The following is an 18,843-nucleotide window of genomic DNA, read 5'->3' on the forward strand; positions in this document are numbered from 1 at the left end:
TAGGTAAATGGAATCTGTAACATTGAGGTCAAAGTCTCAGTTTCATGTTGAAGCCTCAATTACATTTCATTTCAATTCACTATGGAAGGATGAACACATGGCCGTGTGTAAATGGTACTTGTGCAGGGGGTGGGGAAAAATAGATCAGTATAGAGTAACAGATCCTATGAAATTTATTTAAACCACAAAAGTGTGTTTATTATATACATCAATAAAAACACGACTCAACAAAAAATAAGAAAAAACAATAACAAAAGCAAGAACAAGCAACGGCTTCATCCATCTGTGCATGAAGACAATGCACATAGAAAATTATCTGAGAGCAAGCTGTGTTATAATATGGGGTTTCAAAGGGCTCTGCTGCACCATCTTTTCAGAATTCAAGCAACCCATTTACAGCTTACCTTTTTTATAATTTGTAGTCATACATGTATAATTGTTTAGAGTATTTATTAAAAATTTACTTCTTTCAATTTGTAGCTCAAGAACAGTGCAGGGAATATTACACAGGTGTAATCGCCGTCGTAACAATCCAACAGATGAGGTCTGTGACCTGTTTTTGACATGTTTAGAGGTAAACTTACAATTCTTTGTTCTACCAGACATATGAACTTTGTTTTTTACGTCATCAGTATGGCGGCGAGGGCACGACGCGACAGTGAAAAAGACACGACGCGAAGGTGAAAAGACGTGACGCGACAGATCGACGGCACGACGCGACAGCAAGACGCGACAGCACGACGCAACGGCACACTGCGACGCCACGACGCGACGGCACGACGCGACGCCACGACGCGACGGCACGACGCAACGGCACGACGCCACGACGCGACGGTAACATACAAAAAGGGAAATGCATTAAACGCAGTGTAAAATTTATTGAGCAGTGGGCGACGGCACGACGCGACGGAGCCGTCGTAGCGTCGCGTCGTGCCGTCGGGGCGATGGCACGACGCGACGCTAATTTGGCGGGAATAGAACACCATAGTTTTCTTTCATTTCTGTCCCCCGTGCTTGCAAAGTACACGCTATTTACTCTTTGGTGTTGATTTGTTCTTGTTTTTATCTCATCCATTCTTTGATTAGGATTACTTTCTGTCATGTTTTATTAAGAAAAAGAAAAAAAAAGAGCAAAACGAAAATCGGCATATGTGGGAACTGCTCTCTCATAATAAGTGGAAGCCCAGAATTCGTCACTCTTTAAACCCAGCCAATGATTTCTTTTTAATACCGTCGACGCCGTTCCCATTTGTGGTAGATTTGTAATCTTATAGATACCGGTATTTCCCCGTGGTCCATCCCGGTAATTTCTAAGTAGTACTCCCAATTCCCCAATTTGACTACAATTGTATGACCGCAAGTTTGACCACGGGTTTAGGAAGTTGCCACCGAGCCTGCTCTATAATACCCTCAGAATATTCCGTCGTAGTCTTCCTTCAGGCCAGTCTTCCTCGTTATCTTCATCAGCACCACACTTTCAATGATATTAGTCCGTGTTTCTGAATAAAACATTACACAGACGCTATTATCATTGTGGCCATGTCTTTTTTTCAACTCTGCTTGGCCACACACATGTATAATTTCTCCTCTGATCCGCATCTTACATTAGGAAGCACGTTGTAATGATTGATGTATTGTATCTTAGAATAGATTTAGAAATATTGCAGCGGACATAATACGAGAATCATGACACCTTACAATATTTATTTGTTTACTAGTTTACGCCTTTTATTATCAGCTAACCAGTGAGAATTAATTCGTTTCCGGCTAATATAGTGAAAAGTTTTTGCACGGTTTATGAAAATTACAAATACCATCACGTTAGAGAAAGCATCTTTTTAATAATGAGAAAGAACAGGGATTCTATTTAACAAAAAACATTATGAATTAGCAGTGAAAATAAATAAAAGGCCTAGCTTGAAGATGATCTATTGCTGAAGTTGGGGACGACTTGGCTTGTCTTGACTTGGCAAGTAGCTGTAGAGTTTGCAGTAGAAAGGCTTGCAGTAAAAAGAGCTTGAATGGATGTCAAAGATGTGTTGGGCTATATCATGTTTAGGGTTCAAGTGCACAGTCTTTCCTTCCCCTCGACTAAATCAGGTTTCGGAACGGAATTCATGTGGCTCTGGTCCAGGCCACCCACTGTCCAGCAACGTATGCATGTGTGGTTCAATAGGCTTACACTGGTAATGTTTTTGCCTAGAGCAGGACAGGGACGAATTTGCGAGTATGGCAGGTTCGATGGAAGGAGAAATCACAGAGAGACAACAGAACAGTCTCTGTTCAGTCCAGTAGCCAAGTGAAGTGGAAGGTCACTGGCGAGGGAAGTTATCAGCTTCCTCTTAATGACTCTTGTGGTTGGTTGCAAGTTCTGCTACCAACTGCCCACGCGAATTGTCAAGCAACCCACACAAATTGTGTGACCTAATTCTGGGGGAATTAGGATTACAAGAAGTAGGGGAACAAAATCAATTCTTTTACACAATTATTAGGAAGATCCAAATTAGAGCATGAAAAGTTAAAACAATATTGTGGCTCATGTACGTTATTTATTTCCCGGAGACAAGGCTGATAGTTGGTCGTGACGCTCTTTCTAATTACATTTGATTAAAAAACAAACAAACCTTTTCTTCAACTACTCACTCTTAGTGAAAACACAAAGTTAGAAAGTAACCATGAAAAGGAACAATAACAGAAACAAGACCTGCTACCTATTCTCTCTTTGTACGCTACCGCCATAGGCATTGCGCAGGGCCTCGATCTGGCATCTTTTTCCATGCACGTTGGTAAGTAATTTTGGGCATGATGGTGCGTTAGTTCTTCTCCCATCTATACTATACGATTGGACAATATTACAAAAGCTGTCAGTTCAAGGCTCTGCATGCCCATGGCGGCAGCGTACAAAGAGCAAATACCATGTCCTGGGTGCATGCAGTCCACTCAGTATTCAAGTAAGAATTTCTGCTCGGCTAATTAGCATTAAAAGTAGCAACCCAGCATTTTCTGAAAAAAGGGAGATTGTTTGGCCCCCAAAATGGTGAGATTGTGTAAATCGTTGCCAGGACCAACTGCCTGGGTCTTTGAGCTATCCTATGAGAGCAGAACTGAAAAATGATCCTAAGTGCCCGGGAAGGTTGAGGGTTGCCACTTGAAAAATGGCTGCAATCAGACTTCGGAAAAATCAATTTTCGGGGTGATTTTGTTTTGTGGGAATAATTAAAAATGTGATTGGTTAGCCCACAATAAATTGAACAGAAATCGAAAGATTAGGGACCGGACAATAATTTTATTTGTGTTTCAGCAATCTCAAGGGTGTTGGTAAGCATGTTATTGGGCCCTGAAGAGTGCCGATTTTACACTGTTTTCAATTGGGCTTGAAGTAGTGGACTGTCCCCTACAGTTGAGTTCGGGCGGCCTGTTCTTGACACGGGTTTCTTGTTCTCGCGCTCGAACACTGTTCTCGGAACAGGATCACACACTACCTCCTCATCAGGGTTTTACAGAAACACACGGAAAAACTCGTGAGATTTTGTTTTTTGAACAGCTGCAAAAAGTAGAGAGATGGCTTCCAAAGCCGTAGACAATGGGAAGTTTTGAAAAATTAACATTAACTATTTTCCGTAACACAGAAATGAATGTTCCTGTTTATATAGAAAAGAATTCAGCCCACCAAACATCAACTCTCGAATAACGTAGCCTACATGGACGCCGCCATGTTGCATGTTGCTTGTCACAAACTACCAGCGATAACCGGTTGTTTGTTCCTGGCGTTCGAGCGGCCGACCCACGAACAACAAATCGAGCTGTTCGTGATTACTCGGCCAATTATTCAAGTACCGGGGCGGAAATGAAAGAAATCAGTAAAGGCGCCCTCTATAAACACAAAGAAACAAAGGGCGACAGCACACGACGCGTTGCGCGTCACGTCGTGCTTCAGGCGACGTAGTAGGCGACGCGATGCACGACACGACATACGACGCGACGCATGACGGTACGACACGACGGGCGACGAAAGGGGCGACGTTTAGGCGGCAAAAAATGCAACATGGAAAGGACCTAAGGCAGCACGACGCGACGGGCGACGGCACGACGCAAGGGAGCCGTCGTGCCGTCGCGTCGTGTAGTTGCGTCGTCTGAAGGGAGCTAAGGAGAGAGAGAAATGTGTGTCGTAAATAGTACACCATAGAAATGTGTCTCGTAAATAGTACACCATACGACGCAAGGTAGCCGTCGTGCCGTCGCGTCGTCTGGTTGCGTCGCCTGGAGGGTGCACCACTACAAATAAATTCCCATAGACTGCAATGATAAATCCCCACACTTTGCAATAATTTTAAAAATACTCACAACTCTCACAGATGTCCAGGCTGCACAGAAATACGATGATCGACATGTCCCCTTTCATTTTCCTTTCAATTTTCGGGGGGTTGACCAATGAATTTTTGAGAAATTTTCACCAGAAGCACACCACCCCTAAAATGAAGAAAATGTCCCTGCCCAGAAAAGTTGCCATTTTGAAAAACCATCCCTCTGCAAAACGGCCAAATAGTGCCATTCTCGGACCCAACTGCACCCAAATTACTCAAAATTTGACGCCCAGAGTCCGGGCCAGGGGTTCAGTGCCATATTTCTCCAATTCCTCAATTTCATGGCTCTCAGGACTCTCTAATATAGAATATTTTGAGTGTATAACTTTTATTAATGAGCTCGGCGGACATATTTAGGGCCTAATTACCAGGGTGCACCCTTTAATAGCAGGCAACTTTCATATTTTGGCATGAGAGTCCAATCAGTGGAAGCAGAATTATCTGGGAAGTAATTTTCTGCAAAAAAATTTGAAAAGTACTGTTCCTCTGAGAAACCACAGGGCTTAAGGTGTAGGGGTGTGGCTATGGTGTTTCCCAGTTTTTTCAATGGGAAAGCACGACTGTTGTGCATGTCTTGGGCATCATGAGGGCACCCAATTCTGTCCTTTCCACATCTAATTGTGAGAAATTTTCGCTCATTTACACATGCATGTTATTTTTGGGTCCATCTGGGGTCATTTTGATGTGATTTTTTCCACTTTAGGGGCGGAGGGAGGTGAAAAAGTGGGGGGGGTGTCTAAGTAATATTCAGCACAGCTGAAACACACATTGTTGAATTGAACAAGGTTCTCTGTATTTTACAGGTGACTGTTGACATATTAAAGATTACAGGACATTTGTGAAAGTTTATTTCAGCAACTAAACATTCTTGGAAAATCCACAACTGTGCACAATGGGCCTTTGATGACATGTTTTAATTCCCACTTGTGGCTGTCCATTTAATTGCCTGCAACTCCCAGCTGAAGATTTATTAAACGACCCCTATAATGGCTCCTTGGCCAAGCCCTTTTCACTCTGCAGTCTCCATTGTCCTAGCTTGGTTAATTACTGTCCCCAAAGATTTCATGAGACCAATCTTTCCCTCTCTCTCTCCCCCACCCCCCCCAACCTGCCATAAAATAACAAAAGAAATAAACTCCCATGTGATTTGGTCATCATGCTGGGGTTCAACAGTGAGTATTAAATAGTACATGCACTGTGCCACATGGTCACACAGAGTAGAAAGTTGCTCAAACTTGCAGTGCAAGCTATTTCTGCAAAATGGGTCGCTTGGGACGTGCAGTTTACCAAAGGAAGAAAAGTTGGTTCCAGAAAGGCCATAACTTGTCACCTGCAAAATGCATGCCGGAAGACAGTCAACTGAAGCTGGACTCACCAACAGTCTACATAAGGCCAACACAAGAGCAGATGAAACTCGCTGTTGCCAGAGATGAACAGGGGTTCTTTTGTACCACGCCCAATGCTGTGCCGACAAGGGATGTCATGCTGCTCCGTCCCAAAGCTGCCGAGACTTCTCCTCTTGACAACCTCCAACACAAGACGAATGCAGAAGTCAAGTGCCAGGGAGCAGCAGATCAGTCCGAAGGAGGGGTCTGAGCGACATACCGGTTTGTCGACATCCATTCTGCAGTCGACCTGGGTGCCCAGGCTATTCTAGATCACCAACAGGTGCATCCAGATTGCGATGGCCGCCCCACGCTGATGCCAGATGCTGAGGAGCGTCGAGGTTTGGGCGTGTCCGAGATGATGTCCTGCCAGAAGTGTGGGTTTTGCAGCGAGAAGAGAAAACTGTTCACGGAGATTCCACAGAGGGGGCGAGGACGACGGACCGCCGCTCCAAACATGGCGCTCTCGGTGGGCCTGTACAACACTGGAATTTCAACAGCTGGTGCAAGGAGGCTCTTGTCAGCAATGGACACGACTGTTCCTTCGGTGAGTGCCCTGCAAAACACATCAAACAAATGCGGTGAAATCATCACCGCAGAAAATGAAAGAGACATGTGCAACAAGAGAACAATCGTGAAAGACATTCATGAACTGCAGGGTTACGAGCGAGAAAGTCCAGTTGCAGTGGAGACCGACAGACAATATAACAATCCTCTTTGAAACTGTCGCAAGAAAACACCCTTCATCCCAGCAACGCAGACAAGAGATGTTGTCTGTGAAAATGTCACAACCAGCAAATTTGTCATCATGTACCACCATGAGAACAAACTATGCAAAAAATGTGACAGTTCCAAAGCAGAGGATCACAAGCATGCCGGGAAATGCACAGCCACTCGCCCAGCGAACTACAACATGGGAGACGAACGTGAAGGCGGCATTCAGTGTGCACAAAAACTTTTAAACTGTACAGAACCTCTTTTTGTAGATAGAGTGACAACCGATGCCGATGGTTGTCTGGCAGAAGGTGTAAGCTCCCATATGCAAAGTAAGACTGCAGGTATGGAAATCGAGCATTTATTAGACCCCCCTCATTTAAACCGATCCCTCTGTGCAGCCCTAAGTCGAGCAAAATTCAGTCCAGATATGTTTCCAGGCCAAACTAAAAAGGAAAAGACAAAGCTGCAGGATCGATTTGCCGATGATGTCAGCCACAGGGCACAGGCCGAGGCTGCTGCCATACTCAAAAACAGTGGTGGGGACTCTTCCAAAATGAAAACCATGTCAGCAAATGCAGCAAGTGCAATCGCTCAATGTTACATGGGAAATCACGACCTTTGCAAAAAGTGGTCACCAATTTGTAGGGGTGGTAAATATAAATTTCCATACCTGCCAGTAAATGCCCGTGGCAAACTGAAATTGTCAACTTGTGACGAACAGACTCTTCTCAGAGTACTAAGCAAGAGACTTTGCCAAGAAGCCATGGACAAAACTAAATATGGTACCAGTACTCAGAAAGCTGAATCTATGAATCACGCCTTTTCTGTAACCAACCCAAAAGGAACACAAACCTTCTCAAGAAATGGAGCTTGTAGGGATCACAGCGCAGTGCACTTGGTCAATAACGGACACGCAAATTCAATAGTCCGAAAGTGTAGAGCTGCAGGTTGCCCAATAACTGGTGGCTCGCCAGCTGCAAAAGCCTTCGCTGAAATGGATAAGAAACAGAAGTATCATGCCAAACGTGCAAAAAGTCAGCAATACAGATCACGCAGGGCTCAATTGCGTTCACAAAGGTTCCATCTGTACTATACCACGCAGCCACTTTACAAACGTGGCCAACTAGATCCCAAGCCAAATGATGATTTGAAGTGTGACACAAACACTGACTGCCTCCTCATCCAAAGTGAACATAATTACTGCAAACGTTTTCCAAAAAAGTAAGGTATTGCAACAGTGACTAATTTTTGGCATGTCAACGGCAAAAATACCTTTCAGAGGCTTAAACTCAAATGATGCAGTCCCTGAGCTCACCGTGCCCTTGGCACCTATGCCGTCTTTTGCACACTTTTCGGGCATTATTTTGTGCTCTTGTTTCCAGGGAAAGATGGCCGAAGCAGACACACAATGAATTATGGCACAGGTGACTTACATCACACTGCCGTGGCAGATTTAAATTTCCAGTGTGTACCATGTAAGCCACCCTGTGTACAGTCTTCAGAGTGCGTTTGTTCGAGCCGGGCATTTTTACAGAAATCATTCCATATGTCACCCTCTCCTGCTCTCCAATTCTTCTCACACACCCATGCCAAATAAGGCATCCTTTCCACGACTCCAGTCTGCTTTTTTTGGCAATTATCAGCTTGACTCGTTTGCACCATAAATCCAGTTCGGCCATTTTGCGCTGTGTTTTCAAACTTCTTACCTTGGACAAGCCACACATCGTCCATGCTGTCCAAACTAAGTCAAGTCCACACAGGATATTCGCCACCGATCCAAAAGTAGACTTGAGAGATTTTTAACTGACTGAATAAAAAAATGTGTCTCTTCTGTGTACAATTTGAATAATACTGTAAAAGAATAGCCCAAAGAAGACAGAAAAGAACAAGCAGTGACTGAGGTAAAAGACTCACCATGTTTTGTTTACAATTTTCTAGCAGTCCAGCCATGTACATACATGCTTACTCCATTGTGGTGTTTTTGCAATAAAAACCTCAAAATCAGAGAGAGGCAAGAGAGAGAGAAATGTTTGTCGTAAATAGTACACCATACTATGCCCTTTACTTGATTAAACCCAAAGAAACTCGAGCGCGGCCGAACTTGGATACAATCAACGATAAAGGCTTAATGTCTTCTTTTTTCTTCACAAAGATTTTGCAACGGTATATGGTAAACGGTTTATATTTCCTTTTTGCTTCAAAAAGACCCCAGAACGGTACTTGATTAAGGGTTTAGTTTCGTTTGTAAGATTCCACAACGGTGTAGATTAAAGAGCTTATTTCATTCTTGTTACTTAAGACACAGTTTTAATTGGTATGAAGGTAAAGGGTTCCTTTTCCCATTTCTACCTCTTTATCTTAAAAATGGTCTTTGGTAAAGGTTTGGCTTTCTGTTGTTTTATTCTAATTGCAAAAGCGATCATTGTTAAAGGGTTTCTTTTGTCTTGTTTTTATTTTGCAGACAAAAAATGGTATTTAGCAAAAGGTTTGTTGTTTTTTCTCTGTCTTTACAGATGTCAAAAGAGTAATTGGTAAATAAATTTTAATTGTTGGCTTCTATTTGAATCTTCAAACATGGTAACTGGAAAAAAGTTTTGGTTTTCCTGGGTTCATCTTTTGAATCAAAAACTGTCAATGGTAAATAGGGTGAAATTCCTATTTTGGTTTTTGAAAAATCAAAACAAGAAATTGGAAAGGGTTTATTTTTCGTTTTTTGTAACAATATTTTGAATTGGAAAACGATTGGACGGTATGTACACGGACCCATGCACACATATGGACACAATTTCCACCATTTCCACACAGGATTCGAGCCCACAACCCACAGATCACAAACCACTAGCGCGCCGTAACCGCTTGGTTACCGCAGTAGAGCCTGAAAGTGAAAGGTCACGCAGCGAGCTTCCGGAACCCTTGCGCGTTCCGCCTATGAGGATTTTACATTGGGCCGTCCTATCACGATCGATAATTTTTGGAAAAATAATTCCTGACTGAAACCACCCCATGAAACACTCATGTTGGAATTTTACCGTTGTCTTCATCAAGTATTTTTTTGGAGAAGTCACCTGGAGATGGGTAAAAACGAATTCTATTAACGACCTTTCACTTCCGGTGATATCGCACCTGGGTCCTTGTTTATGCACGTTTATTTTCATTCGTCGTGCTTTCTTGAAAACGAGATTGTACAACCTTGCAAAGATTTACCTACTTGCATGCAGTCGATGGGTTCCAGATTCCGTTGAATTGACATCACGCATTTGTTTCAGCAAACGTTAGTTAAAATCATTCGTAATAGAAGAATAATGCTTTATGTTTATTTCCGTATTAATTATCAAAATATGCAAAATATTTTGATCTGTTTTTACTTTGGTTTTACACACAGAATGCCATAAAATCTCAAACCGTAAATATTCATCTGCGTACGAGGGTGCTGTATTGCACTGTTCTTCATGTATTTTAGATTTTCAGAAGTGATGGGTCAATTTTGGGCAGGATATTTCTCTTTTAGGTCAGGTAATTTTTCAGTTTCTATAAGTTGATATACTAGCAAATATTTTTCATAGCCCTTTTTCCAAGCTAGATATTTAAAGAAGAAACTGAACGAACAAATATTACAAATTTCTATAATCTTTGCACGCTATTTTTCCTATCCACGGGTCCGGAAACGCGCCATCAGGGGTCAACTTCCAGGCTCTGTTCGCAGAAGCTGGTGGTGTTTTTACTATTGATGTATTTGTATTACCGATGAACGGCTGCTAGACGAGTCTAATATTACATTGGACATGCGCAATACATACACGCCACGGTTGGGCTTCACGTGCGTATAAGGAGCTAACGTGTAAGGGTAAAGAACTAACTGATTGCATTGATATTTCACCCGTCGGCTGCTGCAGCTCGCACATCATGGTTGTGTTAACGTACGTGGTGAACCTGCTGCTTTTCATCGTGTGTTTAACTAAGAGTAAGACTGCTCAGGGGGCAATGACCAACACTCAAAGGGGTGACTTTCAGTATTTACCATTAGTTGTAAATACTTGGCCGTTCACGAATGCTACTTCTGCTGGTAAGGCAAACAGCCGTTAGCTAGAAAAAAATTAATTAGGCCTAAATTAAAATTTATTTACTCTATAGGGCCTATACAACTTAATTTGGAGTGGCAGTGTCTTTGGCCACAGTGATTCACTGATTGTTATCGCTTTTGCCTTTCCAATGCCAATCTTGTATGTGATGAAAAAGATTAGCATGAATAGATAATAATAATGGCTTAACTTTACATCCGTAAAGTAAACGGGGTCTGACATTCTCGCTCAAGTTGTTCCATGATTTAATGCACTCATGTCTGGTCAAAGGGGCAACTCTCCATTCACTTTGTATTGGGATTGTATGTTTTCCTTCTGTTTTGGCAGCAACGTGATAGAAATTCCTAAAACCTTTTCACTACAGTGTGAAAATGTTCATAGCGTATAAATAGTGAAATTTCAGGCACATTTGATGTAAATGTTAAGAGTTTGAGTCAATTCAGATTTTCCCTTTAGACCTACATTGCACGCTTCACTATTTGTGAAGTGTACCTCCCAACCTTGAGAATATACTCGTTCGTCATATACTGGGCCCTGTCCCGATTGATAGTGATTTCTTTTGAACACGTTTATCCGGGGTGTCCGGGGCATAGTCTGACCATAGAGGAAAGTCAGACATCCACTGGATTGTATGAGCTGAAATTGTACCGGTAGGTATACTTCTTAATCATTTAATAGGCCCTTTTGACATTTTCTCGGCCATTTTGTCGGAGGTGGAAAGTGATTCACAAGTGCACCCTATGTGCAGGCTATGTGCTACGTATGAGTTCCAGCCACTAGTCGGGGCACAGTGGAACTAATCGCTGTATCACGACTAGTCGACTATCTGGAAATTGATAGTCATGACCACATGCATGCACTGAAAATGAACATGGCACCAGTGCCCATGCTAGTGTTTGGTAGTACGTTACTGATTTGTTGTTTGAAAGGGAGTTCCATTAGAAGGGCAATCCCTGATTGGTTGTAGACGAGGAACTTCCTCCCCCAGCTCTTTGATAGCCAAGCTGGAAATATTTACTGGTCTTCATTCCAATCGCAATGTTTTCTCTTTGCCAAATTACCCCCCTTTTTTTTTCAATCAATCACACACACATTTATTTCCTCTGGTGGCAGAAATATTAATGTATATGCCAGGAGAGGTGGCAACACCTTAAAAGCAAAGCTTGTGTCAGGCATGCCCTTAAACAAAACATACATACATATTACTATAAGAAACAACAAATAATTGTAGCTCTAAGCAATTATAGAATGATTGTTGAGGATGGACTATGAAAAAAAAAGGTTAAGTTAACTTTCATGGCTACGAATATGATCAGAAGTAGTCATTGTGACATTGAAAATTATGTTGCTTTACATGAGAAGATCTTAAGTTGCCGCTTAAAGATGGTTTATGATCTTGAAAATCTTACTGAGGATTGTAGAGTATTCCAAAGTTTGGGACCAGAGTATTTAATGTTAAATTGATAGGCAGAAGTTCTGTGTTGCGGTATCTGAAAATGAAGCTTGGTTGAGTGCTGTATTTATGCAAGCCACAGTTAAATACAAACATGTTTGGATCTGTTACAGGCATCAAATTATTTTTAAACTTATACATAAATAACGCTTGTTGATATTTGTTTAAGTTTGTAATACTTAAGTATTTGAGCTCAGGTAACAGGGGTTGACTTTGGGCCCTATAAGGCGAATTTGTGATAATTCGAACAACTTTTTCTGCAGATTTATTAGTTTAGATAGATTTGTAGGGAATGTACTCCCCCAGACAATATTACAATAAGAAGAATAAGGAAGTATCAATGAACTGTAATTATTAATTAATACCTGAAATGGAACAGTATGTTTTAATCTATTAATTACTCCGATGCTCTTGGAAACTTTACTTGCAATCTCATTAATATGAAATTTCCAAGTTAATTTGTCATCGATGATGACACCTAAAAACCTAAACTTCTCTCCGTTCTTTACAATTGTGTTGTCCAATAAAATATTGAAGTTGTGTCCATTCTTCTTTTTCCTCTTACTGAAAATTACATAATAACATTTAGATAAATGAAGAGATAAACGATTTGCTTTTAACCAATCACATATACTGACCAATTCGGTATTAACAATATTATATAGAGAGTTAATATCCTTGTTTCAATAAAATAAACTGGTGTCTTTGCCATATAATATAAAAGATAACAGGTCTGATGTTTTTGAGATATCATTAATATAAATTAAAAAGAGCAAAGGCCCCAGTAGAGAGCCCTGGGGTACTCCGCATGAGATGGGTTTCAAACTAGTCAGGCAATTGTTGAATTTAGTACATTGTTTACGATTATTTAAATAACTCACAAACCACTGAAGGGCAACCTCCAGAATGCCATAATAATTTAATTTTTTTAAGAAGTATTCCGTGTGTTACCAAGGTGTGCCAGGGTACCGGGGTCAAAGGGGGTACCCAGGTTCCAGTTCGCTGTGGCAGAATAAAATAATGATGATCAACGGAGGGATTCTGGACTGGCAACTAAAACAATGCACAAATTTAATAAAGTACACTGAATGAGTTGTCGTGTGCACAGCGCATTGACTTGGCCACAGCATTGGAAAGTTTTGTTTGGTGGGGGGTGTTAAAAATTTCTCTCTGTCAAGACGTGATTGATAGTATCAAATGCTTTTGATAAATCTAAGAAAATTCCAATTGAAAAAGCATTCTCCTCAAAGGTTTTGACAACTTTGTCTGCTAAGTCGTAAGTGCCTTTGAAGTGGAGAAACCTGGTCGAAAACCATATTGATGATCAGAAATAAGGTTATATTTGTCTTGAAATTTCACTGTCCTATTGTAAACAAGTTTTTCAAAAATTTTGGAAAACAGGAAACAGGATAGCACAGAAATTGGTCTATAATTACCAAGCTCGGTGGGGTTGTTTTTTTTAAATATAGGGGTAACTTTAGCAATTTTTAATCTATCTGGAAAAATTCCCTTGGATAGAGACAAGTTAAAAATGTAACTTAATGGTAGTTACGATGGATTTTTGCAGCCCTGGTTTGACTCCATCCAAGTCCGGAGACTTGTTGCTTTGAAATTTTAAGACTGTTTCGTGAATCTCTGTTTTGGTTGTCGGGTTAAAAAAGATTAGGGTCAGTCAAGTATTTCTCATAACTGACTTTAGCTTGTGGAATATTTCGGCTGAGAGAAGGACCTATTTGCATGAAGTAGTAATTAAATGCATTTGAAATTTCCCAAGGCTCATTTGAAAGGTTTCCATCTAAATTGAACCCCGAAGGATATTTCTTCTGGTTGTTTTTATTCAATAAGGAGTTAATTATGCCCCATGTTCTTCTAGCATTAATTTTTGCTTTTTCAAATTATCTTGATAAAACTTTGATTTAATAATCTTAATAATATCATTTAATTTGTTGCAAAATGTCTTGTATTTGATACACTTGTTATTTGATGGATTTTTCAGATATTGTTCGTAGAGTTTATTTTTGTGATTAATTGAATTCAAGACTCCATCGAATATTTTATTCGTTTTCTTCAGTGGAAAGCTATTCTAAAATATTTTTAAAAATTCAAAGTGAAAATTATTAAAAGGCAAGATTAGGATCATGCGTTCATGCAATGTTCCAGTTTGCATTATTCAACTTGATTCTAAATCTTTCCAGTTTATCAGCTGTATTATGTCTATATGAATGCATGTTATTATTGCATTTGTTAGTACCGGTATAAAGAGAAGATATCTGATAGATCGGTAAATGGTCTGAATTATCACTGTACAGAATACTGCTCTGAGTAAACCCTCGGATAAACCCAATACTATTGGATATAATATTGTCCATTAAAGTAGCAGTTGTAGGCGTTATGCGAGTTGGTCTGTCTATCAGTGGTAAATAAGAGTGGCTAAAAATAGAGTTAATGAAATTCCGAGTTGGATTATAATCTTTATAATTTAATAAGTCAATAGTAAAATCGCCCATAATGAAGGCAATTTTGTTTTCCTGGTTTACATGTATGTTGGCTTAGATGGGGTCAAGGTGATCAATATATTCATTGATTTTAGATTAAGGCGGTTTATAAATTATTCCAACAGTAATGGTTTTACTTTCATTAGAAGGTATTTCAAGAAACAATGACTCAGATTCAGCGCAATTCAATGATAAGTCATTACGGCGAGAAAAATTGATGGAATTATGCACATATAGTGTAACACTACCACCTGACCTGTTTTGCCGGTTTTCCTTTACACATGAATAATCTTTTATGTACATGAACTATAATTAGTTAACCAAGTTTCACTGAAACCAATCACTTTGAATTGAAAGTTAAGTATGCTTATAAAATCAGTTATTTTATCAATGTTTTTGCTTAGGCTTAGAGTATTTTGGTGAAAACACGAAAAAGTGTTTTTTTACTACTAATTAAATTGCATATTTTGACAAATTGGTCCGGCAAAAGATAGTCCGAGATGCTGTATTTGGTAGCACAGTAATTTATGTCAGGATCAAGATCAATATTGCCAGCAACTTCTTCGTTGGACGTAAATGGGTTAAATTTTAGATTTTTTAGACGGTCTCTATCCGCTTTAGTATTAGTTTTAAATTCAAAAATTAATAGATCAAAGTCTTGAGGTGAAAGATGGTTAAATGGTAATATGTCAGGAAAGCAGTTTTTACATGTTCCACAATAATGGTGCCAATCAGACTTATCAATTGATTTGCAGCACACGCTGCATTGATCAGTTACGTGTACCATGGTTGCATGTTATGCAGTCCATTGTATAGCTGTGGCAGGCACCACAATAAGTAGTAAAAGGCTATGGTAATTTTGCAGGGTGTGGAATTTAGTTTACGTAGCCAAGGTGATTGCACACAAACCCAGGGATTCAAGTACATGGAGCTTAAAAACATTAGAATAAAAAAACAAAACAAAACAACAAAAGACTACATGTACAACACAAATATATATGTACTGTACAAGAACGACCAAAAAATCAAAGTAGATACTTTAAGATCATGTAATCGTGGATCTGAATAATCAAACTTTAAAAACTGAAACCAATATATGTTATATTAAATGAGAGATGGCGGAAGGTATTTGGGTTTGGGTTTGATTAGTGACCTGTACCTGTGTATCTCCTTCCCTGGATATAGAGTTGACTGTTTCTGAACGAGACGTGCTGGCCAGTGTCGTACGCATTCTTCATCACGTCCCGGAGGCCTCTCTTCTTGATCACATCAGCCGCTGGCAAGTCTTAGAGGATGAAAATCCCTCTAAGCTTGGTCTTAGATTCTGTCAGCACATGCTGACGTTCATATCTGTAGAGGAATCTAGCAATGATGTGACGAGGCTAGTCTGTTGGCGACTTGGGCACTCAACCAGTACGGTGTGCTGCCTTGATCGCAATATCTGGCATGTTCAATTTCTCAGCCAGGATTTTCTTGACCGTATCATATGGGTACGTGGTGGGTTCTGTTGGGTTCTCTGGTATTCCCCCAAATCTGAGATTGAAGCTGCAGGAATGCCTTTCTAAATGGAGGGTAGCTTCCTCCAGTTGCTTGATCCTACTGACAGATGTACTTACTTGTGTCTTGAGCTCTGTGACACCATCTGACATTATCTTCTGTACTTCTTTAAGTTTTCGTCGATGGTTTTAGACGAGAAATGGAATGCTTCCTCCATCTCTTGTTTTGTTTCTAGTCCATAGATCCTTGTCAGGAGAGATTCTTAGTTAAGGATCACCTTGTCCAATTTGCCATGCAGGTCTGCTGCCATCGATTTAATTTCCCGTCGTAGGCTGTCAATGGCATTGTCCGATGACGCATCAGGCAAATGGGGTTGGTCACATGACAAGATTGGCTTGAGGGATGATTTTGTTGTTACTGTTCCTTTTTTATCCTTTTTTGGAGGCATGATGCTGGGATTAAACTTGAGTAGGTCAGGAATATGATGGCTATATGATATGAAACTTACAAGGGTGGTTGATGACGGAGCTTTATTTCAGAAATTTTGTTGATTTTTCCAGAGCACCTTTAACACGTCAGCTCATGGTGAAGCGCCCTCAACAACACCAAATTACCCTCTGTGGGTACATAGCAAAGTGTGCAAAGGGCCTTGTAGGGAATGGGAACCAGCATGAGATAAAGTAAGCACTGGGGACAAGGTTGAGCAGAGTACTGCCGAAAGCTAAGGGCATGTGCTGTTCATGTGTAATTTGTGCGTTCTTGTTTAAACATTGTCAAGTACAGTAAAGATGAGCTTTAAACAATTGAGTTAGTCGAATCAGTCATTTTTGCAACTTATGCCACCTAAAATGCCTGCGTAAGTTATGTCATAAATTGTTGTGCAAGTTGCTGACTTACACTGCGCATACTTTTCCCGAAATTGCTCTTAATTTCTTGCAGAATGGACACAATAAAGTATTGCATAAGTGAAAGTAGGCTGTTGCATAAACTTTTGTAAAATTGGTGGTAGTCGCATATTGGTATCTTTGACAATTACAGATTTTGCCTTGTGAAAAATCCTATGGCTTCAATTTCCTAAAAAACTTGAAAGATGTTGCTTTAAAGCTAATGTAACTTGAAAACTACCAAGAACTGTTTAAACAATTTCATGTACATAGATACACAATATACTATTAATTACTTTCCAATATTTTAATAGGCTGGAGTAGTATCACATCTGGAGGGTCCTCCCTGGATGCAGTGGAGTTAGGATGCTCTACCTGTGAGCAAGAACAGTGTGACGGCAGTGTTGGCTTTGGAAACCAGTGAGCTATTACTTTTTTATCCAATCATAAATTTTATGCCAAGATGGATGTTAAATTCAAAAATATGGTACCAAGCCAAAAAATTATTTTTTTACTTTGACAAAGAAACATGCCTGCCTGTGACTCAAAAACCAGACTCTGTTGCAGGTAACTACACATTAAAGGCTTGCAACTCTGATGGAATTGTGTCTTTTCATATTTGATCACCAACCAACCTTTCCTAAATTTTGCCTCAGAAGCAGTGGAAATAATGACACGACCGAATCAACTAAAAACATGTGACTTCAAATGAAGATGCTACCACACCTGCAAGCAGACACTTCTGAACGGGTATTTACACAAAATAGAAACCATGCCATGTTGCAAAGGATTTTATCCACCAATAACCAATTACAAGAAGATACATGTACATACAAAGTATGTATCCATAAACATGCTAGCTCTACGGTGCTCTACCTACCCAAACCGTCACTACATGTGCAAATTTCCCATGCGCCTATTTTTATTAGCTGAAAAGATATGATCACCTGTTGTGCACCCTGACCTCCCACCTCGGCCTCGCTGCTATGATCGTCCTTTTCTCAGCGCTGTAATGCACGTGTCTTTCAAGTCATCTCCGATTTATCAAGCTTCCGTTTTTGCTACACGGTTCTGTGTCAATTTGATCATCTCTCCTTCCTTTGTAAATAAACTATGACCCAGATTTCATCCATTTATTGGTAAGAGTGTTCTTTTCGTGTATATTTTAGTGTTCTTTCTGCACCCTGAAGGTGTTTGCCGTCAGTACTACGAGGTTCGTTTCAGCTGCACCGTGTCTACCCTACCAGTGTATTATAGGCCTTAGCCGGTTGAATTCAGGGGGTCACTGTCAGGATCTGTCATACTCCCCTTCTCCAGCTACTGGGATGAGGAAAAGGCCTAGCTGTCATCCAGGGGCTTCCAGCCAGGATCTGGCCAGGCCCCTTGTTCGTTCGGCCCCACAGAGCTGATGGGGAAGCTTCTTGATCGATTGTGGAAGATCCTAACATGGACAATGCCAGAATCTGGTATTGACCCTGTCTCCTTGGTCAATTGCTGGCCTGGTGAGCCAGCCGGGACTCCTCAGAGAGTACCCCAACAGATGTCTCCCGGACCCGTCCTACCATCATCTTAAAGTTCGCCATGCCTTTCACCTGATGTGACCCAGAGGAATCCATGCCGTGTTCTAGCCAGCGTTTCCCGGCGACGCTGACAGCCTAGATCACCACTTCTCCGATCCGGCTGCCCCCCCCCCCAGTGCATACTTCCTCTCACCCAGATTCCGAAGTCAGTGGGCAGGACTTCCCACGAGTGCTGGGGCCCGCTCGCCTGGTGCACCGTCGAGTCATGACACCCTGGCACCCATTGCTGCTGGGGCTTCAAGCTGCCTTAGCCAATCCGCAGCTACATGTATGGCTATTGACAGGGCATAACCGGGTCATCGGACCTCTTTTCTCCTGGTCTGTTTGGAATTCTGCAGTTCCTATTGACCTTGACCGGGAATGCTCCCCGAGTGTTCCGCAGCCCTGTC

General features: G+C 41.0%; 1 protein-coding gene and 1 long non-coding RNA gene across 22 annotated transcripts in view; one reads left to right on the top strand and one right to left on the bottom strand.

Annotated features, from left to right (window-relative positions):
• Positions 1-5,132: 5,132 nt before the first annotated feature.
• Positions 5,133-9,807, bottom strand: LOC147795512 (uncharacterized). 13 transcript variants are annotated; one of them, XR_015423780.1, is made up of 4 exons: positions 9,675-9,807; positions 8,381-8,460; positions 7,319-8,273; positions 5,133-6,305 (listed from the first exon to the last, which is right to left on the bottom strand). It is a non-coding gene; the product is annotated as an uncharacterized LOC147795512 (long non-coding RNA). The 13 variants fall into 13 exon arrangements; XR_015423782.1 differs by having other exon boundaries at positions 9,671-9,800; XR_015423779.1 differs by lacking the exon at positions 9,675-9,807 and adding an exon at positions 9,496-9,650.
• Positions 9,470-18,843, top strand: part of aga (aspartylglucosaminidase) — a 172,708-nt gene continuing 163,334 nt past the window's right edge. For 6 of the 9 annotated variants that reach the window (XM_087131737.1, XM_087131732.1, XM_087131729.1 and 3 more), the window contains exons 1-2: positions 9,470-9,737; positions 17,189-17,294. In XM_087131737.1, the coding sequence (XP_086987863.1) occupies positions 9,470-9,737; positions 17,189-17,294 (374 nt within the window). Of the gene's footprint in view, positions 9,738-9,905; positions 9,980-10,258; positions 10,530-17,188; positions 17,295-18,843 lie in introns of those variants that run through there. The other 3 variants (XM_087131735.1, XM_087131731.1, XM_022255241.2) reach the window with 3 other exon arrangements.

This window comes from Acanthaster planci, unplaced genomic scaffold (genome assembly GCF_054643075.1).
Source record: "Acanthaster planci isolate LZ-2023a unplaced genomic scaffold, COTS_SCS Contig10, whole genome shotgun sequence".
NCBI lineage: Eukaryota > Metazoa > Echinodermata > Asteroidea > Valvatida > Acanthasteridae > Acanthaster > Acanthaster planci.